This window comes from Oncorhynchus mykiss, chromosome 9, assembly GCF_057628025.1.
Source record: "Oncorhynchus mykiss isolate SJ-2025 chromosome 9, ASM5762802v1, whole genome shotgun sequence".
NCBI classification, from domain to species: Eukaryota; Metazoa; Chordata; class Actinopteri; order Salmoniformes; family Salmonidae; genus Oncorhynchus; species Oncorhynchus mykiss.
Window position 1 is genome coordinate 75803439 of NC_143030.1, and position 25943 is coordinate 75829381.

The window sequence follows — 25943 nt, forward strand, 5'->3', positions numbered from 1 at the left end:
AAGAAATGTACAAACCAGTGCAATCTAAATCAACAATCTGCCACACAATATAACGACCATCCAGGAAGCTCTTCAGATAGGAGAGAAAATGACTGTTGTACTTCCCTGTTTGTGGTTTGCAACAGCATCTACTCTTATTTAGTAATGGTTAACTTAAACAGTTGTCTGTAAACTTTATAGAAGTGAAAATGGTGTATATTAAGAAGTCAAATGTTCAGATTTGTTATATAGTAATGGACTGTGTTTTGCCTTGACTCTGAGGGTTGCTAAATGCTGATGGGGATTTTCAGAGGAAACTTTTAGTAACCCTCCCTACACAGTTACTTGATCTATTGAAAACGGTGTCCTGTGATATCAACACAGCTGTATTTCAAGCCTTTGTTATAAGAATGTGTAATGCTCTCTTTCTTTTACTGTCTAACATGGAAAACTGAAATGTTGTCATTTGACCTTCTGTTTTGTGTCAGTTGATATTGGGGTTATGTAGTAGCCTACCAGTTGATATTGGAGTTATGTAGTAGCCTACCAGTTGATATTGGGGTTATGTAGTAGCCTACCAGTTGATATTGGGGTTATGTAGTAGCCTACCAGTTGATATTGGGGTTATGTAGTAGCCTACCAGTTGATATTGGGGTTATGTAGTAGCCTACCAGTTGATATTGGGGTTATGTCGTAGCCTACCAGTTGATATTGGGGTTATGTAGTAGCCTACCAGTTGATAGTGGGGTTATGTAGTAGCCTACCAGTTGATATTGGAGTTATGTAGTAGCCTACCAGTTGATATTGGGGTTATGTCGTAGCCTACCAGTTGATATTGGGGTTATGTAGTAGCCTACCAGTTGATATTGGGGTTATGTAGTAGCCTACCAGTTGATATTGGGGTTATGTCGTAGCCTACCAGTTGATATTGGGGTTATGTAGTAGCCTACCAGTTGATATTGGGGTTATGTAGTAGCCTATCAGTTGATATTGGGGTTATGTAGTAGCCTACCAGTTGATATTGGGGTTATGTAGTAGCCTACCAGTTGATATTGGGGTTATGTAGTAGCCTACCAGTTGATATTGGGGTTATGTAGTAGCCTACCAGTTGATATTGGGGTTATGTCGTAGCCTACCAGTTGATATTGGGGTTATGTAGTAGCCTACCAGTTGATATTGGGGTTATGTAGTAGCCTACCAGTTGATATTGGGGTTATGTCGTAGCCTACCAGTTGATATTGGGGTTATGTAGTAGCCTACCAGTTGATATTGGGGTTATGTAGTAGCCTACCAGTTGATATTGGGGTTATGTAGTAGCCTACCAGTTGATATTGGGGTTATGTAGTAGCCTACCAGTTGATATTGGGGTTATGTCGTAGCCTACCAGTTGATATTGGGGTTATGTAGTAGCCTACCAGTTGATATTGGGGTTATGTCGTAGCCTACCAGTTGATATTGGGGTTATGTAGTAGCCTACCAGTTGATATTGGGGTTATGTCGTAGCCTACCTGCCTTGACCTCACTTAGCTGATGTAAATCAGGAATAGTAATTACATTTCCAACTTTCATACCCATTTCTCTGCTATGGTAGGAAAGATGTGACAGTCATTCTTGTATTCATGGTTGCTTGTTTCGTCACAATATGGTTTTGAACGTTTGTTTTGAACTGATGGCCGACTGAGCATTCTACTCAATGCATTTTAGATCAAGGGCAGATGGAGAACGTTCATAAGAATGGTATGACGCGACCGAGTGATGGAGGTGCAACCAATGAATTGATTGGCATTTAGGTTCAGTTTCAACAATATGGCTCAAATTAGTTTTGTCAGGTTTTTTTTGTGACCCTATGACAACCTAACATAATAAAACTGAAGTACGTTTTTTCGTGCATCAGTTTTTCTGGCACAATCTGAAGATCCTGGTTAGTTTTTCAATAATCAGTGCTAGAACAGTGCACTTGGTGGTATTGGATGTGTAATCATGATAATGAGAAAACTGAAGTGCCATAACTTCTGTACCAGTATAATTCTCATATTGGTTTTTAAGATCACCATGTAGTTCAATTAGGATTTTTCTGCCTATTAAATCATCTAATTGTCATTCTACTTTAGATTTCTGCTTGTTCCAGGTACATATTTTACCATGTCTTCTGAAGTCAGTGTTTTTGTAGGAAAAATGCAGACTTGTGTTCTTAGTTGGCATTTTCACATTTTAGAATGATTTGTTGGTGTATTTAAGTAGTTGCCTTTCAGCCTTAAACTGTGCTCTGTCCTCATTTGTTTATTTGCTCAAAAAAAATTCTGACTTTGTGTAATTTTAATTTAATTCATTCTCCGATTGTATTATTCACTCCATGTCGCACTGTTTCATGGTCATGCAAAGGTTCACTGCATTTTGATTTTAAAAACAGGAGATATAGGACAATGAAACCTGAAGTCATTGTCTAAATTCAAATTTCCAATCATTCATTTGTCTTTTTCTAATCTTCAATAACCAAACTATTCAGCCAATAATGTTTTCTTTCAGTCCCATGCTTCTGTAGTCATTACTGGTTTTAGCCTTAAATTGAGGAGATATTACAGTATTCTGCTGTATATTAACTTTTTGTTTATATTAAACGATTGTTACCCTTTGTTTTGACTGAGCCATGTTGTTATGTGTTGTGCATTGGGGGGGGGGGGGGGCTCAGATTTATACTCCTCTCTGGCTAAATAAAATATTTATATCTTTTACATTCCACTTAATTCTCTAATCATAAACTTTGGGGTTCATCCAATGATATATATATATATACAGTATATACACACACTAGATAACTGATAGGGGTTGCTGTTTTGAAGCCAACGCGCCTCCATTTTAGTACTCCTCCACTGGTGTAACAAATATTTTGCAAGGTATAGATAGATTGGTTGGTTGTTTATAGCAACCAAACCGATGTGCGCGCAACCATGGGGCAAAACAGACTGGTTTGGCTTTGATTTTTGACAACGTGTAAACTATATTTAATCTCCATGTTTATTGAAAACATAAATAAATTGGTACAATGAGCACTTGTTGTCTCTCAAATACATTGTTACAGTTGTTGGTTAGCTAGCCATATTAGCATCAGTCAAAACACCTCAAAACAGGACATGGTATCAAGAACAAGATAAAACTAGCTGAAACAAGTCACTTATGATTCCCCCACATGGCAGTTTCTTGTCATTGTTGATAGCTATCTGGCCATCTAGAATTACAACAACTTGCGGACTTCTGCCAGAAGTCAAGAGACCTGGCAGTGTGGTGCCAGGACAAGACAGCAACCTCTCCCTCAACGTGATCAAGACAAAGGAGATGATTGTGAACTAGAGAAAAGGAGGACCAAGCACGCCCCCATTCTCATCGACGGGGCTGTAGTGGAGCAGGTTGAGAGCTTCAAGTACGTTGGTGTCCACATCACCAACAAACTATCATCGTCCAAACACACCAAGACAGTCGTGAAGAGGGCACGACAATACCTATTCCCCCTCAAAACACTGAAAAGATTTGGCATGGGTCCTCAGAAAGTTCTACAGCTGCACCATCAAGAGCATCACATCCTAGTATGGCAACTGCCCAGCCTCCAACCACTACAGAGGGTAGTGTGTACAGTCCAGTACATCACTGGGGCCAAGCTCTTACCATCCAGGACCTATTTATTTTTTACCTTTATTTAACTAGGCAAGTCAGATAAGAACAAATTCTTATTTTCAATGACGACCTAAGAACAGTGGGTTAACTGCCTTGTTCAGGGGCAGAACAACAGATTTTTTTACCTTGTCAGCTCAGGGATTCAATCTTGCAACCTTTTAGTTACTAGTCCAACGCTCTAACCACTAGGCTACCTACCACTATATACTGAGTGGTGTCAAAGGAAGGCCCTAAAAAATGCCAAAGACTCCAGCCACCCAAGTCATAGACTGTTCTCTCCGGAGCTCCAAGCCTCGGACCAAAAGGCTCCTAAACAGTTTCTTCCCTCATTTTTACCCTGCTGCTACTCGCTGTTTATTATCTTTGTATAGTCACTTTACCCCTACCTATATGTACATTATATCATTGGGTTGTTCTCTAACATTACCAACTTTCCTGAACCCGTTAGTGTTCTTGAATGACTCATTGGTGGAAACGGAAGTACCAGAATGCTAGGTTTTGTAGTCTTATCTAAACTCAAAGTACACAAACAACTTGGCTTCACTTTGGAACACATGGCAACGGTGCTACATGGAAATGAAAACAAAGTTTTGGTAACGTTAGCCAAGTACTTATCTTGAAAAATTACTTATACACTTGTTGGAAACGAATATGTTGCCTGTATTCAAGTTTGTTTGACAAAAAACGCTCATTTCGTTGTAGGAGTGGGGGCACTTTTAACATTCGGTCTTGTTTAGCTAGCTAGCTAACGCAACTAGCTAACGTTATAGCGATTTCCTGCTATTTGTTTTATTACCACTGCGTGTAGACTTAGTTAAATACTCAACTACCACATTTGCAGTGCCTGCTATAATTTGAGTTGCGAGACTCCGTAGGTAGTTAAGGATACGTGTCAAGGGATTTATATATGAAATGTAGCAGACACTTTTATCCAACGCGAATTACAGTCATGCGTGCACGCATGGGTGGTCTCGGGAATCGAACCCACCACGTTGCATGCGCCATGCTCTACCAACTGAGCTTACAGAGGGTGACAAATATACAGTCGTCTCTGCAGCCAACCATTGTACTATAAATAGAGAGAACAAGGAAATGTTTTGTAGGTTATAGCTAAGTTTTCCCTTGCATTAGGATGATGAATTTCCTATATTTACTTTATTCATTAACGTGTCTAATAGACTGTCCTCTGTACCTCCAACTAGGTGCCTTGGTTGAAGATGGATGCAGTTCCCTGCAGTTGGAACAAAACAAGAGTTCAGGAGTCGTTTGCTCGGACTAAGCCTGCATCAGACGCGCTAACAAAGCTGGCAAAACTTGTGGCACAAAAGCAAGAGAGTAAAAACCAAAACCAACTACTGCCTGATGTGTGCCCGTGTGTGTGTGCAGAGTGCGGTCAGGGATTCTCTGACATGGCTGAGTTACTGCACCACCAGCAGGGAGAACATGCCTTACCTAAGCGTCACCGATGCCTTTCCTGTGGCAAGGAGTTCTCTCTCCTATCCTCTTTGCAGTTGCACAAGTGTATTCATGATGCAGCCCCTTGTCAGGTCTGTTGTGGTAAACCTCAGCTAGATGCTCCATGCAATGCATGCAAGGCTTCAACCTCAGACTCTCAGAGTGTCCAGGATAAGTCCCTTCATCACCAGTCCCACCATCATGATAGCAGATCATATGCCTGTGCTCCGTGTGGTAAAGGCTTTAGCCAAAAGCAAGCGCTGCTTCACCATCAGCAGGCTGGCTGTAGTAAATCTGCCTCACGAACTGCAAAGGTTGTCAGCCCTCCCGCTGACTCTCCCTCGCCTGAATCTGCCCTGTCTGACTCTTCTCCCCCTGACTCTCCCCCCTCGGACTCTCCTTCCCCTGATGCCACTAGTGCTCCAGTTCCTGACAGGCCAAACCAATGCCCACTTTGCTCCAAGAGCTTTCGCTCAGGGGCTGGCCTTGCCTGCCATCAGCGATCCTCACACCAGAAGGAGTGGAGTATCTCTAAGTATCTCCCGCCAAAAGGAGGCACAAATGGGGTAAATAGAAAATCCAAGCAGAAGAGTCAACTCCTCTCCTGTCGTTCCTGTGACAGGGTCTTCCCAAGCACTGCCAAGCTGTACTTGCACAGACAAGAATCCCACAGCAGAGAGAAGGATATCAGAAGAGATCCAAGGCCGCTGATTAGCAAGCGGAGGAAAAGAGAGACTTACCCATGTGACGTTTGTGGTAAAGTGTTCTTGCACCATTTGTCACTTAAAGCACACGTCAAGAATCATAGTCGAGAACCACCAAGCCATGTTCAGCAGGTTGGGAAAGCAGCCAAGGAGCCCAAGTTAGCTGAGAAGATGCCAAAAAAGACTAAAAGCAACCTATCACGGAAGATGAGAGGAACTTTGGTCAAGGTTAGCAGAGGGAGACCAAAGAAAATTCCCATGAAAGAGGAAGAGGGAGAGTTTCCTTGCCCGTCTTGTGCTGAGGTGTTTTCTTTGCAGTCTGCCCTGAAGGAGCATGAGGAGCTGCATCAGCCTACAGGGAGTATGAGACACTGCAGCGTGTGCAATCAGGGCATGAGTATCTCTAAGAAGCCTCGGGCCAAGCTTCGGAGGGCCTACCATTGTGTGCCCTGCCTGAAGGCTTTTGTAACACTGGACACTTTCTTACAACACTGCCAAAATCACCTCGTTGTCAGTGGCGATGAGGAGAGGAGCTATTCAGACACTGATGGCAAAATCTGAGATGATGTACTCTTCATTTTTTTTAACAAGCTGTACTGAGTTCCCAAGAGAATATTATGTGTACATGTACATTTTAAAGTGTGAAATATTTAGACCTCTCGCCAGAATAGCTGTTTGGATGTAACTCATGTCAACATGCCATTCCAGTTGCAACAATACATTGAAACAACAAAAATGTGTGTGTTGTCTGATACCTTTTGTGACTGACCAACAATGGTACACTGGAAGCGCTGAAGACACAATCTTCCTAGGCCTATATCCTCGTCATGTTAATTCTTGATTTCTACATTTTTATATCCCATCGCAAATCAGATCCAACCATCCATTTGTTGATTTGGTTTAAATGAAATTAATATACGGCAAGACCTAATTTAGCATGTTGCTGGAGCATTAAAATATATTACTTTTTAATCTTTATAAACAACCCGATTCAACTTCCAACAAATCTGGGTTGCAATATTAACTGCACTGTTACAAATAACATGGCCTAAGATGTGGTTTCAGAAAGCTTTTAAATAAAGTATTTTCTTATGTAACATAGCAGTTGGAATGGACAGTGACATAGTGTACTATAATATTGACAGGTTTTGATTTGATGACTCAAATGAAGACCATATTTCCATTTAATGTGATTTTTTTTCAACTCTTTATGGCATTGTACTTGTAAGTGTGACACTGGTTTAGCATCAATTTCATGATTATTTACCTGTGTGTGTGTGTGTGTGTGAGAGAGAGAGATATGCATACTCATGGAGCCACTAAAGGCTGTCTAACAATGTGACATAACAGGTTCATTTTCTCTGGAAGAAGCTTTGTCTTGGATATTATTATGCAAAACAAGCAGTGATAGCAACCTTCCTGCAATTGTTTGTTAGCAATTGGTGTACCAGGTTATCCATTTTCTGCTGTTTTGTAAAAAAAAAAAAAAAATATAATAAAATCTTAAAAGAATGTCAAATGTTATTTTTAAAAAGGATTTTAGGTTTCAACTTAGGAAAGTGCCTTTGTATCCGAGTTAGCAAACTTTTCTTAGAACATACCTCATTAAAAATATTCTCCCATGAAAATGTTTTGTGTTTACTCCATTCGTGTAGTTACAGAATTCAACATGGCAAGACACTTGTAAGGAATATGTTCTTAATGTTTTGTACACCGTGTGTATACGAAGAGAAAAAGCAAGCTGCAATTACATCTAGTCAGTAGGCGGCGATGTGCCCATTTATGTTAAAGGAAGTCTGCATGACTGTTTCCGGTTCTGCTTGTTGCGCATTCTTTCCGCTTTTTCACGAACTGAAGGAACCACTACAAAAAGAAACATGAGTAAAGCACACCCACCAGAGTTGAAAAAGTGAGTTCCTTTTTTAATAAACATTTGGTATACGATCATATTTCAATTACATTTGCTTTATTGGCATGACGTAGCAATGTACATATTGCCAATATTACCGTATTTCACGGTCCATTGTAGATCATGTGCCTAGCAAGCTAACATGATTAGCTACGCGCTAGCCAACAAAGCTACCGATAATCGGTTGTGCGGCTAGTCAAATTGCTAGCTAACTTAATGAATGAAAATGTCAGCTAGTTAAACCATGCAAACATTTACATTGAATATCGTTTAAAAAAAAATAATGTTTTACAAACGAAAGTGTTTTTTTAATGGATGGGGTCCTCTGTTTTTGGTTTATTAATCTTGTGGCAGTCTAGTTCTGGTCCATTGCCGACGCTCTGCGCTCAGTCGCATTAAAAGGAGTCCCCCCCCCACATGTGGGTTAGTGTCCGTCTTCATGTTCAATAGTGGTTGGAAATATTATGGATATACTGACAAGATACATGTCTCTCCGTCCATCCTTCCTTTGAATTGGTGGATACAGTATTGTAAGCTTATTTTGAATGTTCGTGTTGTTGACGTGAACCCGCCTGTATTCAATGGAAAGACGATATGATATTAGCCTCAAACCCTTTAATATGCATAGCCATCTCGAGGAAACTCTGCTATAAAGTGTTGTTTTTTTTCTTCTCAAAGTTGCCAGGATGTCACGTGTCCTACTGATATCAGTACACTCGTAATAATTTAAGCCTATACAAAAAATACAAAAACCCCTTGTTTGGTGGGCGAAAAACCGCCACCTCCTGGAGGGAGACAGATTTCCACCGAATTGGGCCGCTCTTCCTCAGGTGGTGGTGAGGAGTCAACCCAGGGGGCCAGGGTTCTGGTCTAAAAGCACGGTTTCGACTGCTCCTACAGTTTTTTTGTTTTGTTTTCGTTACTGCAGTTTAACTGAAGCCCGACCCAGAAAGACAATTTTCATACACAGTCAAATTTGAAATGTCCTATTAAGACACGTTAGTCATCACCTTTGTGCACAAAACATCCATAAAATTATTTTAAATGTAGCTGAGGCCAAAGATATTTACATTTTATATTCATCCAATGTAGGGCTGGATGATACACATTGTGTGACGATAGAAAAACGTCTTATCGTTTCATATTATGCTGTATAATTTATTTTGTGTCACAAATCACTCTTTACGGCAATATTTTTAGTCAATTGGATAACGCTTTGCACAAACAAACGCGGAGGAGAGTGAACGTGACACAGAGCACGGAGACCGTATCTAAAAAAGGGGCAACTTCGGTCGCGTGGACGTGGTTTGGGTATGAAAAGTCTGACACGGACCAGAAAACTGTCCTCTACAAAATATGCCGCAGACCGGTCCTGACAACAGACTCAAACACCACTAACCTCTTTTACCACCTACGCAAGAATCATGTGAAACAGTACGGAAAGAGTCTACGGATGAGACCCAAAAAAGTACAGTCGGGTGCTCAAAACAAACCCCTGACTCAGACGTTGCAACAGGCTTTTGTCCTCGTCACACCATATGGCAAAGAACCATGAAGATGGAAGGAGAGAACAGCTGCAGTTACAACTTACATCTGTAAAGACATGGCCCCAATTTACACGGTTGAGAAACGGGGGTTTCGTGAGTTGGTGCTAACACTCAACCCAAAGTACCACATGCAAATTGATATGTACACGTATTAATGCCAAAATAACATGCGAAACAGGCAAGCCCCCCAAAACTATATATGTAATGAAACAGGCAGGGAGCAGGCCTCGAACCCTCGACCTTCTAGCCCGAAGTCAAGCTCGCTGTCGACTGTGCCCCAAAATCATGCTCATGTGGCAGAGTCCATTTCCGCGCTTATAAACCCAGGTTCGTTATATATATTAGTATTTTAGGCCTATATTTATTTTTGTTTGCAACTATAGTTGAAGTGTTTTCTATTTACTTTTTTAGATTTTATACGTTAATATTTTAGATTTTGTTACATGCTTAATTGAGAATTTGCACAGGTTCTAAATAATAAAATATGAGTAAGTACCTTTTTATTTGTTGAGTAATTCAAAATGTAATAAGAAATAGGCCTTTACATGTGGTCATTTTATATAAACTATTTATTCATTGAATTTACAGAAAATGTGCAATATCGTGATATGCATGGTTATCGGGATATGAGATAATGGCCATATCGCCCAGCCCTAATCCAATATATGTTTTTGGATGACGTGATGACGCTACTTCCTGTGCACATGGAGTGCTAGTGTGCATGTAATTTTGGTCCATATAACCCGGATATAGACGGTTCATGAATCGGCGTATGCGAACGTGAGTTACCTTGAAAACAACGGGCGGACATCTTGGACGCAGTCTCCAGTTCTTATTGTACTTCAGGTTTCGGCAGCGACTTCACCACTCATTTATTTTGGGAGAGGCTACACGGACACGCCTGGTGCCCAAATGGATAACTTAATGTTGCTCAGCTGAGAGTCAAGTGTGGAGACGAATGGATTCAGTTCAGTCACTGGTCCTGGTGAGCCCTTCCCAGCTAGCTAGTTTATGCTGGCAACAACAGCAGCATGGCACTAGTAAAATAAAGTGTTTATTTTGATGGGTAAGGGCGGGGGGAAAACATGTCGTATTGGTCACCATCTGGATTTGGTCCCATCTCCAATTTGTTTCCTCCCACTTGATTCGATTTGTAGTAGGATAACAGCCTACACGATAAATAACTTGTGCTTTAGCTGTCACCCTGGCCTGCTATTGGCTACTTCCCTCTCTTTACTGCCAGACAGCAGTCGGCAAGCAGGCCAAAGGTCACTGTGCCCAGTGTTCTTGTGTTGCCGGCTTGAAACACAAACTCCCCATTGAGAAGTGTAGACTGTTTCACAGTGACAGGTGGTTTCTACCAACATTACATTTATTGTAGTCATTTTCACTGAAAATGTACAACTACAACATTAACGTTTCACGTTACATGTTTGTAATAAAAAATAATAATAATAATTACTCAGATAAACTGAAAGATTCTGAACGCTCAAATCAAACAGACGTTTCAATTTCTTGCTAAAGTTTCTATCCACAAGCATATTAATTTGACCTTTATTTAAAAAGGCAAGTCGGTTAAGAACAAATTCTTATTTTCAATGACGGCCTAGGAACAGTGGGTTAACTGCCTGTTCAGGGGCAGAACGACAGTACCTTGTCAGCTTGGGGATTTGAACCTTTCGGGTTACTAGTCCAACGCTTTAACCTCTAGGCTACCTTGCCTGTTACCTATGTTTGCCAACACAGCCAGACACAGTTTTGTACCCTTAACTTTTTTTTAAATTGACTTGTCATATTTGGTGATCAAATCAGACTATTAATATAGTGAGTAATCTAGGAAAGCCAGGAGTTAATTGACACGAGAAAACTCGAGAAAATAGCAACTCTACAGAGCGCAATGACCTATAATGAATGGCTAAATGTCTTCCGGGGGCAAAGGGTCCATGGAGCTCCTCCTCACCACTCACAAAAACATGTTGGTCACGTGGTTCCGGAACTGAGACTAAAACATGTTGGTCACGTGGTTCCGGAACTGAGGCTAAAACATGTTGGTCACGTGGTTCCGGAACTGAGACTAAAACATGTTGGTCACGTGGTTCCGGAACTGAGGCTAAAACATGTTGGTCACGTGGTTCCGGAACTGAGGCTAAAACATCTCTTTCCGCAGCTATGGTTCCGGAACTGAGACTAAAACATGTTGGTCACGTGGTTCCAAACGCTGAATAGGTATAACAATCTCCGGGGTGAAGCATTAATTCAAAAGATAAGAAATCACTATTTTTATTTTTTAAAGTTATATGAAAGAAAAGTCAAGACTGTGTACCTACCAGAGTTAGTTGGCAAACAAACTAATCATCCAATACAGCATTGCTGTCGGTTTCGTCCAATCACAGAGCAGATACAAGTCACGTGATCGCTAACAGATCACATGACTTGTATCTGCTCTGTGATTGGACGATAGTAACCACAAGGCTCATGGTTAGTGTACGTTTTGGTGCTCTTTGAGATGGAAACCAACGTATTTTTACCAACACAGAGGCTGATGGGCTCTACATCAACATATGAATTGTTTTGCGATCTCTGTAGAAAATAGAAAGTACTGCATCTCAGTGCTAGAGGCATCACTACAGGCCCTGGTTTGATCCCGGGCTGTATCACAACCGGCCGTGATCGGGAGTCCCATGGAGCACAATTGTCCCAGCGTCGTCCATGTTAGGGGAGGGTTTGGCTGGGGGAAGGCCATCATAAGAATTTGATCTTCACTGACTTGCCTAGTTCAATAAAGGTTCAATTTAAAAAAATGACCATGCAGCTTGTTGTGTAAATCAGACGTATGCGCGTGGACCAGAGCTAGTCTGGCACACTCACACATAGCCAAACCCTCTCTGGTATGGCCATACAGTTTGTGGTGTAACTATCTTTATTAGCAAATAATAATAACATATTTTCTGCTAATTTCAGGTTCATGGACAAGAAGCTTTCTCGTGAGTACTGATTCTGAATATCGATGGTTCTGCCGAGTTGAATTGACAAACTATGAATTATCTCTTTGCATGCAAAGCCAACCAAGGCTTTGATTACATGAATTGACAAACCCAATTTACAATGTCTTAGCCATATGAAATAGAAAGTGTCTCCAATTTGGCTTGCCTCATTATTACTGTTGTTGAAATGTTGTCCACGGGTGTAATCATTAGTCCAAACGGAGAGTTTCTAGCGGACAAATTCTGATATGTCCTTCCCTGTTCACTTCGCTAGCGTTTTTATGAAACTTTTTGGAACAGAAGCTGTGAAATTAATGCACCCCGGGTCTTCAGAGTTCTACATCTTGTTCCTCAGTGAAGCTGAACGGTGGCAGGCAGGTCCAAGGAGTCCTGCGAGGTTTTGACCCCTTCATGAACTTGGTGATGGATGATTGCTTGGAGATGGCCCCTGGGGGAATACAGAACACCATAGGCATGGTGGTCAGTACCAACGGCGTTGTCAACTACATTTACACACTACCTCTGGGGACAGACACATTTTGATTTTATTCATCAATGTCACCACACTTTTTTTTATGCGTGTAAATCATTTTTTTTTGTTCTTGTTTACTTTCTGTAGGTAATCAGAGGAAACAGCATCATCATGTTGGAGGCACTTGAGAGAGTATGAGGGCGGGGATGACAGAACTGCTTGAAAGAAGTGGAATAATGGCCATTACACTTTTTATGTAATTTCCTTTTTTCCTGTTGATAGATTATGTATTTGATACGTTTAGACAGATATTTCAGTTGGAAATGTTTTAATTTTGAAATCTTGTGAATAAACTGGGTATTTTGTTTTTATTTTTGCGCAAATGTGTTTTTTTTACCTCTACATGTTTCAAGCACTTGATGGATTACATTTAATGTCAAATTATAGTTAGGTGATAACATACAATATAGATATATCTATTCAAACATTGAGGGCTATTATCCCTAATAAATTTGTGTTACTGACTGCCCCAATTTCTCACCTTTCTTTACACACGTGACTACAATTAATGGACACGGGTTGATTTCTCAACAGTCAACACAAGGGGTCGCCGTATCACTTCACACTGGCTTTCTATGGTAGAGAAAGGACTTTTATTTTGACGGGTTGATCACGTTTGTGTTGATTACGCAGAGCCGGTCTCTACCATTGGTTGCACAGTGTATTGAGGGTATGTGGAAAGTAGGAATGTCGGAGGAGGTTGGAAAAGCGTTACACGCGGTGGTAGACAGGGTAAATCAAGCGGCGGCACGTCGCCCCAAGGTAAGTCAAATTGGGAAGAACCCGTATCTACTTTAGAGTCGTGCGAAATTGTCATCTTTAAAAGCGGGGGTGGACCAGTTGTATGTCAGGCAAACGTTACACCATAAAATGCACATTGCATTTTGATATCACCTAATTAGCTAACAAACTTAGCGCTTTCCTATCGCATGGCCCGTGAAGCCAACTCTTTAAACCACCTCTGTACCACGCGGAGGGTTGTACACGATCTACTAGCTGCTGCTGCAGTGATTATTCCACTTTCATGTTGTTAACGTCAATGTTTCGTAAGTATTGCAAAACATTTATTCGATCAACTTCCGTGCACACCTGTTTAGTAATTGAATTAACGTTTGTAATGGTTCAATCGACACCATCCCACTACAATTGAACTAGCCTATGATAGTGAGCGCTCGATCTGCACCAAAGACAGTTATGTAGAGATCCTAAAATTGCTTCTCCAAATAGAAATCCCCGATGACACTTGTAGGCGATGTCGTGGTGACGTTGGCCATCTAATCTCATGCGTAGATTCACGTCATTGGGTCATAACGGTTGTATCGAGCCGAACTGTGCATGTGTAAGCCGTCAACTCAAAGGCACCCCTTTCGATCTTTTGTAAAGTTGATGTTGATTTGAAGGTGTTTTTGACAGGGGAAAAAATCACTTTCACGAGGTTGGAGTTAATAACATGTTCAACTACATCATTTAAGATATTGGCTCGAATCTAGGTTGTCTTTTTAGATTTCGAGAAAATTAACTAAGGAATAATTGTTCACTTCTCATTGTCTTATCAAACCCGGCCTGGTAAATTTGGCATGTTTCGCAAGCGTTCCCGGAAGTGTTGCGGTGTTACGCCTCTGGGTTTAGAAACGGCACCATCGTCTAGGGTTGATTTTCCCAGCCGGTAGGTAATACCAGAGAGGAAGAGATGCCCAACTCGACGGAAAATCTATCTCCATCCAGCAGGTGGCGCTTTTTTGTTGTTTATCCCACCAAGCAAGGACTTTCTGTGTAGAGGTCAATGACCACGTTACATGCACATGCCCGTTATTCGGGATACTCAAGTATTCTGTTTTTGACTTGACACATATAAACATATCACGTTTACAATAAGCCCAAAAAGCTTGTATCCCGGTTATGAGAAACTCGGATAAGATGCCTGGGATATGCTGATCTTAGATGGGATACCGTAGCATGCAAACATCTTACCACATTTACTGCTGTGTTTCGCAGGCGGTCTGATACGGCTCAGTTTAACATCATGGGTGTTTAGAATTTGTTTTCTTCGTCTGATTGTCAAACAAATCACTTTGTAGGCTACACGTGCGCATACACCATAATTCCATAACGTATTTTGTTGGTACTCCGTACATCACCGTATAGGCTTCTGGCTACATTCAACCCTAATTTAGGCCACTTTCAATTTATAATTTCAGACATTTGGTAGGCTATATTATAATTGGTAGGCCATTTTTACATGTATCTTGTCTTCTGTCATAACTTGTTGCCCCAGAAGACTAAATAAGGTAGTGCTCACCAGAATAATATCTTGCATTGATATAATTAATGCATTAGGAACCGGGGAGAACGCAAAAACACTGGGAAGATTGATCCTGTGGAAAATGTCCAAATGTTATCAGTTTGACCGGTTTTAAGGAAATGAAAAGTTGAGAAAATGATAAAACACGTTTCTGATAAGACTTCAGTTCGTTTTGAGTACATATTTTATGTGGTTGAAATACTGTCTGCTTGCATAAGAGTCAAAGATAACACTACACCGAATTCGCATTTTCTCAAGAGATGCTGAAAGTAATAAATCATAATTCTCCACTCTCTTCTTGAGACAAAATTAACATTTTGTTGTATAATTTTACTGCAAGAAATGCATAATTCTGCAGGAGTTAGGATACATGTGAAAGGTCAAAAGATCTAAAGACTGTGTCCATATTTAAATTACTATTTCATTTAACCCATATTAGGAATATTCTGTTTAGTCACGGATAAAGGGATACTCGTGAGCGGGATATGAAAGGTGCGTCTAAATATCTTATCCCAAATAAGACCTTAAGCGGGATATTAGCTGCTATCTGGGAATACTGTGCTACTGTACTGCTAACCCTAATGCCTAACCTTAACTACAACCACACTACTAACCCTAATGCCTAACCTTGACCTCACTGCTAACCCTAATACCTAACCTTGACCACACTGCTAACCCTAATGCCAGCGAGCACAATTCTTCATTGTCTACACCATCTATTTCTCTTCGTTCCATATTGTGCCCCCAGTATGCCCTCCTGAAGGAGCACCATATATGTACTGGACTGTCCTGAAGTAGTTTATCAAGATGTGACTATCCCTTTGTCTATGATGATGTCATCCACACATCCATTCATTTATTCACCATGTATTATATTGCTCTTCTTTTTCCTCTGCTCTCCCATTCAAGACGTTGCCTGCGGTGCCGCCCCGCCTGGTAGCCGTAAGTAAGACCAAACCACCTGACATGGTGATCGAGGCGTACCGAAAAGGGCATCGCAATTTTGGTGAAAACTATGTGAGTATTTGTATTGGACATGTTATACAGTTACACATCACTTTTATTGCTAGTGTTACGACATTGGTGTTTTTTAAAACTTTTTAATTTGACTTTTAGGTGAATGAACTTGTGGATAAAGCATCAAATCCTCAGGTTGGTTCGAAGGTTTGAAGTCACATTATTCTTCATCTCATGACATGTCTATCCGACATCCGTTAAAAATATTTATTTATGTCCTAATGTAGATTTTAGAGTCATGCCCAGAAATCGAGTGGCATTTTATTGGCCATTTACAGAAGAATAATGTCAACAAACTTTTGGGTAAGTAACATCTTGTGAAACATGTTATGTTTTGTGTTTTCATATTTGTAATAGTGTAGTGTTCTGCTCAGGTGCACCAAAGGCCTCTATATTTAACGCTTTCAACATCAACTTGCATGTCTCATAAAACCCGTCAATCTACTCACACTTTTATTAAAACTAATAAAAAAAAAAAAAGCTGATAAGTTTCATCTTTCGACCTCAAAATCTTTGTCAAGCTTTGAACACATGTCCATAGAAACCTTTAGTAGAGCCGACAGATCTTAATTCTACTCACACACATCCCATAGGTGTACCAAACCTGTTCATGGTGGAGACAGTGGACTCAGCCAAGTTGGCCGACAAGGTGAACAGCTCCTGGCAGAGGTTAAGAGCAGCTAGTACGCAGAAGTTAAAGATCATGGTTCAGATCAACACCAGTGGGGAGGAAAGTAAGTGTACACACACACACACACACACAGGTTGGATTTTATTGATGGCTCATGAACTGGAGGCATTTGTTGAGATGGCTCATGTACTGGAGGCATTTGTTGAGATGGCTCATGTACTGGAAACATGTATTGAGATGGCTCATGTACTAAAGGCAGCTCTGCAGAGAGGCTAACCCTAATGCCTAACCACAACCTCACTGCTAACCCTAATGCCTAACCACAACCACACTGCTAACCCTAATGCCTGACCACAACCTCACTGCTAACCCTAATGCCTGACCACAACCTCACTGCTAACCCTAATGCCTAACCACAACCACACTGCTAACCCTAATGCCTAACCACAACCACACCGCTAACCCTAATGCCTGACCACAACCACACTGCTAACCCTAATGCCTGACCACAACATTCACTGCTAACCCTAATGCCTAACCACAACCTCACTGCTAACCCTAATGCCTGACCACAACCACACTGCTAACCCTAATGCCTAACCACAACCTCACTGCTAACCCTAATGCCTGACCACAACCACACTGCTAAACCTAATGCTCAACCCTAATCTCACTGCTAACCCTAATGCCTAACCCTAACCTCCCTGCAAAATCCTAATGTCTAACCCTAACCTCACTGCAAACCCTAATGCCTAACCCTAACCTCACTGCAAACCCTAATGCCTAACCACAACCTCACTGCTAACCCTAATGCCTAACCACAACCTCACTGCTAACCCTAATGCCTGACCACAACCACACTGCTAACCCTAATGTCTAACCACAACCTCACTGCTAACCCTAATGCCTGACCACAACCACACTGCTAACCCTAATGCCTAACCACAACCTCACTGCTAACCCTAACCTCACTGCAAACCCTAATGCCTAACCCTAACCTCACTGCAAACCCTAATGCCTAACCACGACCTCACTGCTAACCCTAATGCCTAACCACGACCTCACTGCTAACCCTAATGCCTAACCACGACCACACTGCTAACCCTAATGCCTAACCACGACCACACTGCTAACCCTAATGCCTGACCTTAAAGGGGAATGGAAACACCAGGATTTAGAACGTCAGCTAACCCTAATGCCTGACCTTAAAGGGGAATGGAAACACCAGGATTTAGAACGTCAGCTAACCCTAATGCCTGACCTTAAAGGGGAACGGAAACACCAGGATTTAGAACGTCAGCTAACCCTAATGCCTGACCTTAAAGGGGAACGGAAACACCAGGATTTAGAACGTCAGCTAACCCTAATGCCTGACCTTAAAGGGGAACGGAAACACCAGGATTTAGAACGTCAGCTAACCCTAATGCCTGACCTTAAAGGGGAACGGAAACACCAGGATTTAGAACGTCAGATAACCCTAATGAATCTCCATATTGACATTGTTGCATCACTGACAGGAGAGAAGATTTTGGAACTCCCCAAAATGTCTGAATTTACAGAGTAGCTCTGAGACTGAGAATGAGTTCATAACAGAGAATGAAATCACTTTAGTTAGGGAGCCAATAAAACTACTGAAGCCGTTCATGTTTGAGCCAATCGTTGCTCCAGATCAGAGTTTGTTCTCGTAGCAGTAACAACACAACAACACATGCCGCCTGAAACACCTCAGCTAGAGGGTTTGCCTAGGCAAACACAAACTGGTGTGAGTGGGGATGCTGCCAGATAATGGCTAGAGTATGAGTGTGTGTGTTGTAGAGAAATGGTGGCGATACAGCACAAAATCCCACTGTATTCCATCTAGGTCAGAGGTTCCTGTCAGTCTGTCTGGATGGTGATGTATTACATCCTGTCTGTCTGTCTGTCTGGATGGTGATGCATTACATCCTGTCTGTCTGTCTGTCTGGATGGTGATGTATTACATCCTGTCAGTCTGTCTGGATGGTGATGTATTACATCCTGTCTGTCAGTCTGTCTGGATGGTGATGTATTACATCCTGTCTGTCTGTCTGTCTGGATGGTGATGTATTACATCCTGTCTGTCTGTCTGGATGGTGATGTATTACATCCTGTCAGTCTGTCTGGATGGTGATGTATTACATCCTGTCAGTCTGTCTGTCTGGATGGTGATGTATTACATCCTGTCAGTCTGTCTGTCTGGATGGTGATGTATTACATCCTGTCAGTCTGTCTGTCTGGATGGTGATGTATTACATCCTGTCAGTCTGTCTGTCTGGATGGTGATGTATTACATCCTGTCAGTCTGTCTGTCTGGATGGTGATGTATTACATCCTGTCAGTCTGTCTGTCTGGATGGTGATGTATTACATCCTGTCAGTCTGTCTGTCTGGATGGTGATGTATTACATCCTGTCTGGATGGTGATGTATTACATCCTGTCTGTCTGTCTGTCTGGATGGTGATGTATTACATCCTGTCAGTCTGTCTGTCTGGATGGTGATGTATTACATCCTGTCTGGATGGTGTTGTATTACATCCTGTCTGTCTGTCTGTCTGGATGGTGATGTATTACATCCTGTCTGTCTGTCTGGATGGTGATGTATTACATCCTGTCAGTCTGTCTGGATGGTGATGTATTACATCCTGTCAGTCTGTCTGTCTGGATGGTGATGTATTACATCCTGTCAGTCTGTCTGTCTGGATGGTGATGTATTACATCCTGTCAGTCTGTCTGTCTGGATGGTGATGTATTACATCCTGTCAGTCTGTCTGTCTGGATGGTGATGTATTACATCCTGTCAGTCTGTCAGTCTGTCTGGATGGTGATGTATTACATCCTGTCTGTCTGTCTGGATGGTGATTAATTACATCCTGTCTGTCTGTCTGGATGGTGATGTATTACATCCTGTCAGTCTGTCTGGATGGTGATGTATTACATCCTGTCAGTCTGTCTGGATGGTGATGTATTACATCCTGTCAGTCTGTCTGGATGGTGATGTATTACATCCTGTCAGTCTGTCTGGATGGTGATGTATTACATCCAGGTCAGAGGTTCCTGTCTGTCTGGATGGTGATGTATTACATCCTGTCTGTCTGTCTGTGTCTGTCTGTCTGTCTGTCTGGATGGATGGTGATGTATTACATCCTGTCTGTCTGTCTGGATGGTGATGTATTACATCCTGTCTGTCTGTCTGGATGGTGATGTATTACATCCTGTCTGTCTGTCTGTCTGTCTGGATGGTGATGTATTACATCCTGTCTGTCTGTCTGTCTGGATGGCGATGTATGTATTGGACGTGTCATTAATCCTTATGAAGGACCTCCTGGTAGAAGAGGTTACTCAACCAGTCAGCAGCCAGATATGCCAGTTAAATAATTGGTGAAATTTTGCTTGATTATAAATATAAGGTTAATATCAGTAGTAGGTAGGTGCTCAATATATATAATCCGTATCCTATAAAGATGTTTATTATCAGCGCTGTTTGGCGCTATGATAACACGTTTACCTTTTAAATTAGACAACCGGAGTTCGAATCGCAGACAGATTCACGAAATCTCATTCTAACCAATAATGGGACGTGCTCATTATACACTGCTCAAAAAAAATAAAGGGAACACTTAAACAACACAATGTAACTCCAAGTCAATCACACTTCTGTGAAATCAAACTGTCCACTTAGGAAGCAACACTGATTGACAATAAATGTCACATGCTGTTGTGCAAATGGAATAGACAACAGGTGGAAATTATAGGCAATTAGCAAGACACCCCCAATAAAGGAGTGGTTCTGCAGGTGGTGACCACAGACCACTTCTCAGTTCCTATGCTTCCTGGCTGATGTTTTGGTCACTTTTGAATGCTGGCGGTGCTTTCACTCTAGTGGTAGCATGAGACGGAGTCTACAACCCACACAAGTGGCTCAGGTAGTGCAGCTCATCCAGGATGCCACATCAATGCGAGCTGTGGCAAGAATGTTTGCTGTGTCTGTCAGCGTAGTGTCCAGAGCATGGAGGCGCTACCAGGATACAGGCCAGTACATCAGGAGAGTGGAGGAGGCCTTAGGAGGGCAACAACCCAGCAGCAGGACCGCTACCTCCGCCTTTGTGCAAGGAGGAGCAGGAGGAGCACTGCCAGAGCCCTGCAAAATGACCTCCAGCAGGCCACAAATGTGCATGTGTCTGCTCAAACGGTCAGAAACAGACTCCATGAGGGTGGTATGAGGGCCCGACGTCCACAGGTGGAGGTTGTGCTTACAGCCCAACACCGTGCAGGACGTTTGGCATTTGCCAGAGAACACCAAGATTGGCAAATTCGCCACTGGCGCCCTGTGCTCTTCACAGATGAAAGCAGGTTCACACTGAGCACATGTGACAGACGTGACAGAGTCTGGAGACGCCGTGGAGAACGTTCTGCTGCCTGCAACATCCTCCAGCATGACCGGTTTGGTGGTGGGTCAGTCATGGTGTGGGGTGGCATTTCTTTGGGGGGCCGCACAGCCCTCCATGTGCTCGCCAGAGGTAGCCTGACTGCCATTAGGTACCGAGATGAGATCCTCAGACCCCTTGTGAGACCATATGCTGATGCGGTTGGCCCTGGGTTCCTCCTAATGCAAGACAATGCTAGACCTCATGTGGCTGGATTGTGTCAGCAGTTCCTGCAAGAGGAAGGCATTGATGCTATGGACTGGCCTGCCCGTTCCCCAGACCTGAATCCAATTGAGCACATCTGGGACATCATGTCTCGCTCCATCCACCAACGCCACATTGCACCACAGACTGTCCAGGAGTTGGCGGATGCTTTAGTCCAGGTCTGGGAGGAGATCCCTCAGGAGACCATCCGCCACCTCATCAGGAGCATGCCCAGGCGTTGTAGGGAGATCATACAGGCACGTGGAGGCCACACACACTACTGAGCCTCATTTTGACTTGTTTTAAGGACATTACATCAAAGTTGGATCAGCCTGTAGTGTGGTTTTCCACTTTAATTTTGACTGTGACTCCAAATCCAGACCTCCATGGGTTGATAAATTATCAATGGAAATCAAATTTGTGTGATTTTGTTGTCAGCACATTCAACTATGTAAAGAAAAAAGTATTTAAGAATATTTCATTCATTCAGATCTAGGATGTGTCATTTTAGTGTTCCCTTTTATTTTTTTTAGCAGTGTAAATACGTAGTGATTTCATTTCGGTATCAGACTAACTTTTCTTCTGATTGTGTTTGCAGAGTATACAGGCTGGCAGTTTATCGCCAGGTCACCCTGTGGGCACGAGGGAGAATTAGAAGGGGTGTACGGCATTTCATCGCGTATCGTTTCTTCCAAAAGGCGCATAATAGCCAGAAGCCAAGGCCTTGAATAGAACCAGTTCATTTAGTACATCTAGCCTAACCTGAGACAGAGACATAATGCCTGCGCCTTATGTAAAAATAGTATTAGTTAGCTCGTCCACTATAACAACAGGTTCAATCGTAACCAGATAAACTGGCTTTGAAGATAAAAACGACTTTCAGTGCGCACTAACCCCCTGTCCCTGTCGCTAGATTAGTGACTTCAACTAGCTTTGGCTGCCATCTATTGGAAAGGAATGGTAACTACACTGGGCAGCTAGTTGTCAAAGTAGACTTTAATAATATATACCATTTAGCAGACGTCTTTATCCAAAGCGAACTGGGTACATGGTAGTGGCAACAGATCATAGAAACAGGATTACAATGTTGATGTCATGGATGGTCAGTCATTCTATCTATAACTCTGTCTATACATTTGAGAGTGGTTATATTTCTCCAGCCCCATCCCTCAGCTTCTTATTAAAAGAGGAGCAGGGAGACACTTTGTAATTGTTTCTACTACTACAGATTAAATACGCAACAACATATGTTACAGATACTATAAACATGTCCCATCACTCAGACAGTGAATATCCAGCACAGCAAACAATCAATCAAATGTATTTTACAAAAGCCCTTTTTACATTAATATACTAACCACAAGGCCTCCCGAGTGGCGCAGTGGTCTACGGCACTGCATCGCAGTGGGTTTGAGCCCAGGCTCTGTCGAAACCGGGAGGCCCATGGGGCAGCGCACAATTGGCCCAGCGTCGTCTGGGTTAGGGAGGGTTTGGCCGGTAGGGATATCCTCGTCTCATCGCGCACTAGCGACTCCTGTGGCGGGCCGAGCGCATTGCACGCTGACACGGTCGCCAGGTGTGAGGTGTTCCCTCCGACACATTGGCTGGCTTCCGGGTTGGATGGGAATTGTGTCAAGAAGCAGTGCGGTTGGTTGGGTTGTGTTTCGGAGGACGCATGGCTCTCAACATTCGCCTCCCCTGAGTCCGTATGGGAGTTGCAGCGATGAGACAAGACTGTAACTACTACCAATTGGATACCATGAAATTGGGGGGGAGGGGTGAAAAAAAAATATATAAACTACTAACCACAGTGGTTATAGATGGTGTAAGAGTTCAACACCTCAGGAGCAAATGTCAGTTGGCTTTTCATAGCTGAGCATTCATAGGCTGAGAGAGAGAGTCGAAACAACAGAACCGGGACATGGTAGCACGTCCACTCCGATTTCCTTTATGGATGGGCGTATCTTTTCAATTCGCTGTTGAACGGCCGGCTCCTTCTCCATTTTCAGAACACCTTCGCACTGTGATTGTGATTCTGAGCTCTCAGGTTCATACAGCAGGTTATGGTCTTCACTGATCTCCGTCTGTGGCCTATCGGGGCAGGATTCGGCTGTATACTGATGGTTGTGAGCTCAATCTATCTGGACCCCGAGGTCTTTAGTGATGGTCCCGGTGGACCCTCTTCTCCACCGCAGCACAGGAACACTCTGGTACCCAGGGGTCAGTTCGGCATGCTGCACTAACCGTTCCTTCCTGTTGGTAGAAAGAAATGAAGGCGTCTATTAGGCTCTAGTTATATTCAAGAATCACTGCATATACTTGGAAATAAACAATAGCCTTTAGAAATAACATAGATTTGCCATGAACCACCTCTGCTTACTGCACAGTCTCCTCCAGGATGAAAACATGTTCAGGGATGAAGATGGCATCCTGAAAACAAACAAATGTTTTGTGAAGACAAGTAAACCCTCATATATCAGTTGGCGTTAACAAGCTTCCTGTGTTGTATGCTTTGTCAACACACACAGCAAATACAGGCACATCTAACGCTGGCCTAGTCAACAACAGTTTGCGATGTTGATGAATGGTTGGTCGGTAACCTCTACACCATAATCCTCCATTTCAAATGGCGGCGCAAGCAGAGGGCTTCAACGTAGGCATTATGACTCCTTTCCATTCGGAAACTCCCGGTTGCCGCATCGAACGTGCCCTTCATCGCGAAGTCTGCCTCCGCAAAGTACTGTCTGCAGATCCTGCTTGCTCGATCTGGCACGTCCTTCCTCTTCAGGACATGGAGCCACTTCTTCAAAAGTTGTGGTTCCTTGGGCAGCCGATGGTAGTTTACCGAGGGATTGTTGTTGTTGTTGAGCCAATTCATACAGCCTGGCGCTATACAGTTCATATTTGAATTACTACTTGGTGTTGCCATCTTCGTTGTCCGCACCTAACCTCTCTCTCTCTTCGATTAATTCTCTGCGTGAAAACTCAATACCAGACAATTAGCTGGTTCCTGCCTGTGACGCGCTGACCATTGCTCAAATAAACCTTGTCGGCAATCAAAATACTAAATATAAGAGATGTTTTTATGTTAAATGAACATGTTTAGTATTAGTGGTTTGAGTACATCTCTTTGTTTTAGATGTACTTCCTAAAGTGTTTCCATTCCCCTTTTTAAATTAAGACCAAAAAGAAAATGTTTGTTTTCGCATGTATATATATATTTGTTTACCATATAGCCAATTGCAACTGGCCCATCTAGAGGAACCCGCTCAGTTTTTCCTCCTGGCTAAGACTCATGACAATAAACGTCAACCTGCCTGCCTGCCAGACAGACACACTAACTACCGTTCTATGTCGCCTCTAGGTAAACATGGACTGCCTCCTGGTGAGACAGTGAACACAGTGAAACACATTTTATCCAAATGCTCTGCCCTACACTTCTCTGGACTCATGACCATTGGTCGCTATGGTTACGACCTAGCTGATGGCCCTAACCCAGATTTTCAGGTATTTGTCTTTTCTGATTACCCTGACCTGCCTAGTTAAATAAATTAAAAAATATATATATTTTATGTTAAGGCTTTTGGTAAAGATCTATAAATGTGTGTTAAGTCTGTTGTGCATCACCAACCAGGCTTTGCTGAGTCGGCGACAGGAAGTGTGTGCCAGTCTACAGCTGCCCCTTGAGGATGTAGAACTTAGTATGGGCATGTCCACTGACTTCGAACACGCGGTAAGTTCCACTGTCTCAGCCTTCTTAATGGCTAATACAATGTGTTCTTAACATATTGATTTAGCTACCCATTACTACTCGAATGCTCATGCTGTTTGTATAAATTATACCCTTCTGAGGTATTCTTTTTCATTTCCCTCCTTTAGATTGAGGTGGGTTCAACCAACGTGCGAGTTGGTAGTACTATTTTTGGTAATAGGGATTATCCCAACACTCCCACTCCCAGTCCAGAGAGAAAGTCAAAGGTGCCGACAGAAGAAGCAGCTAAGAAGATGGAGCGTCTCACTGTGACAGAACAGTGATGTTTCTCCTTCCTACACTCACAACAGGCTGAAAAGGAATTCAGTATTTTATGAGAATTAACTGGGGGAAAAATGTCTTTGGTTGATGTAGATTTTCAATTCATTTCTACGGAGCCCATTCATTTGAGCGTTTTTGGAAGGAATTCGATCTTCAAGTTGACGTTACAAACTGAGATTTTTAAACCACTTCTCACATCAGGCATAGATTCTCATTACCCAATTGATGATGTAGGATATAAGAAGCTATAGCTCACATCTCGATCTTGTGCCAACCCTAGATTCAATAGATACCGTTTAACACGATAACATAACAGTATATCAATCATTCAGAGAGTCAAGCAGAGATGGAGTTTATATCTAGCAAATGTTTTGATAATTAATATACTGAACTCTTCACTGTTTTGAATATCCCAGTGATTGGGAATCTTACATAGTAAAATGTCCTATTTTTCTGGCAAAATACTTGTGATTTAATAAACATACCCCCCCCTTTATGATGGATGGTATTGTGAGTCAATTCAATTCGGTATGGT

At 42.4% G+C, this 25943-nt stretch overlaps 3 protein-coding genes across 3 annotated transcripts; all 3 read left to right on the forward strand.

Annotated features, from left to right (window-relative positions):
• The first annotated feature begins 4115 nt into the window (after positions 1-4115).
• LOC118966110 (uncharacterized) lies at positions 4116-7435 on the forward strand. Its single transcript, XM_036988896.2, has 2 exons — positions 4116-4241; positions 4851-7435. Exons 1-2 carry the CDS (start codon positions 4137-4139, stop codon positions 6366-6368), a joined length of 1623 nt encoding a protein of 540 aa, XP_036844791.1. The 5' UTR covers positions 4116-4136; the 3' UTR covers positions 6369-7435.
• Positions 7436-7600: 165 nt separating this feature from the next.
• LOC110532786 (small nuclear ribonucleoprotein G) lies at positions 7601-13090 on the forward strand. The gene is made up of 4 exons (XM_021616931.3): positions 7601-7716; positions 12225-12247; positions 12603-12727; positions 12867-13090. Exons 1-4 carry the CDS (start codon positions 7685-7687, stop codon positions 12915-12917), a joined length of 231 nt encoding a protein of 76 aa, XP_021472606.1. The 5' UTR covers positions 7601-7684; the 3' UTR covers positions 12918-13090.
• A 246-nt stretch (positions 13091-13336) lies between these two features.
• Positions 13337-25904, forward strand: LOC110532785 (pyridoxal phosphate homeostasis protein). Its single transcript, XM_021616930.3, has 8 exons — positions 13337-13541; positions 15991-16098; positions 16198-16233; positions 16326-16401; positions 16692-16832; positions 24740-24882; positions 25010-25108; positions 25255-25904. Exons 1-8 carry the CDS (start codon positions 13452-13454, stop codon positions 25408-25410), a joined length of 849 nt encoding a protein of 282 aa, XP_021472605.2. The 5' UTR covers positions 13337-13451; the 3' UTR covers positions 25411-25904.
• Positions 25905-25943: the final 39 nt, after the last annotated feature.

What these genes read in the sequence shown, in the direction of transcription:
- LOC118966110 (XM_036988896.2), top strand. Translation starts at nt 4,137, where the DNA reads ATGCTAGGTTTTGTAGTCTTATCTAAACTCAAAGTACACAAACAACTT. An exon ending in GAAATGAAAACAAAGTTTTG is followed by an intron (nt 4,242 to 4,850) that starts GTAACGTTAGCC and finishes ACCTCCAACTAG; the next exon opens with GTGCCTTGGTTGAAGATGGA.
- LOC110532786 (XM_021616931.3), top strand. Translation starts at nt 7,685, where the DNA reads ATGAGTAAAGCACACCCACCAGAGTTGAAAAA. An exon ending in CATGGACAAGAAGCTTTCTC is followed by an intron (nt 12,248 to 12,602) that starts GTGAGTACTGAT and finishes CTTGTTCCTCAG; the next exon opens with TGAAGCTGAACGGTGGCAGG. An exon ending in AGAACACCATAGGCATGGTG is followed by an intron (nt 12,728 to 12,866) that starts GTCAGTACCAAC and finishes TACTTTCTGTAG; the next exon opens with GTAATCAGAGGAAACAGCAT.
- LOC110532785 (XM_021616930.3), top strand. Translation starts at nt 13,452, where the DNA reads ATGTGGAAAGTAGGAATGTCGGAGGAGGTTGGAAAAGCGTTACACGCG. An exon ending in CAACACCAGTGGGGAGGAAA is followed by an intron (nt 16,833 to 24,739) that starts GTAAGTGTACAC and finishes TGTCGCCTCTAG; the next exon opens with GTAAACATGGACTGCCTCCT. An exon ending in GCCCTAACCCAGATTTTCAG is followed by an intron (nt 24,883 to 25,009) that starts GTATTTGTCTTT and finishes ATCACCAACCAG; the next exon opens with GCTTTGCTGAGTCGGCGACA.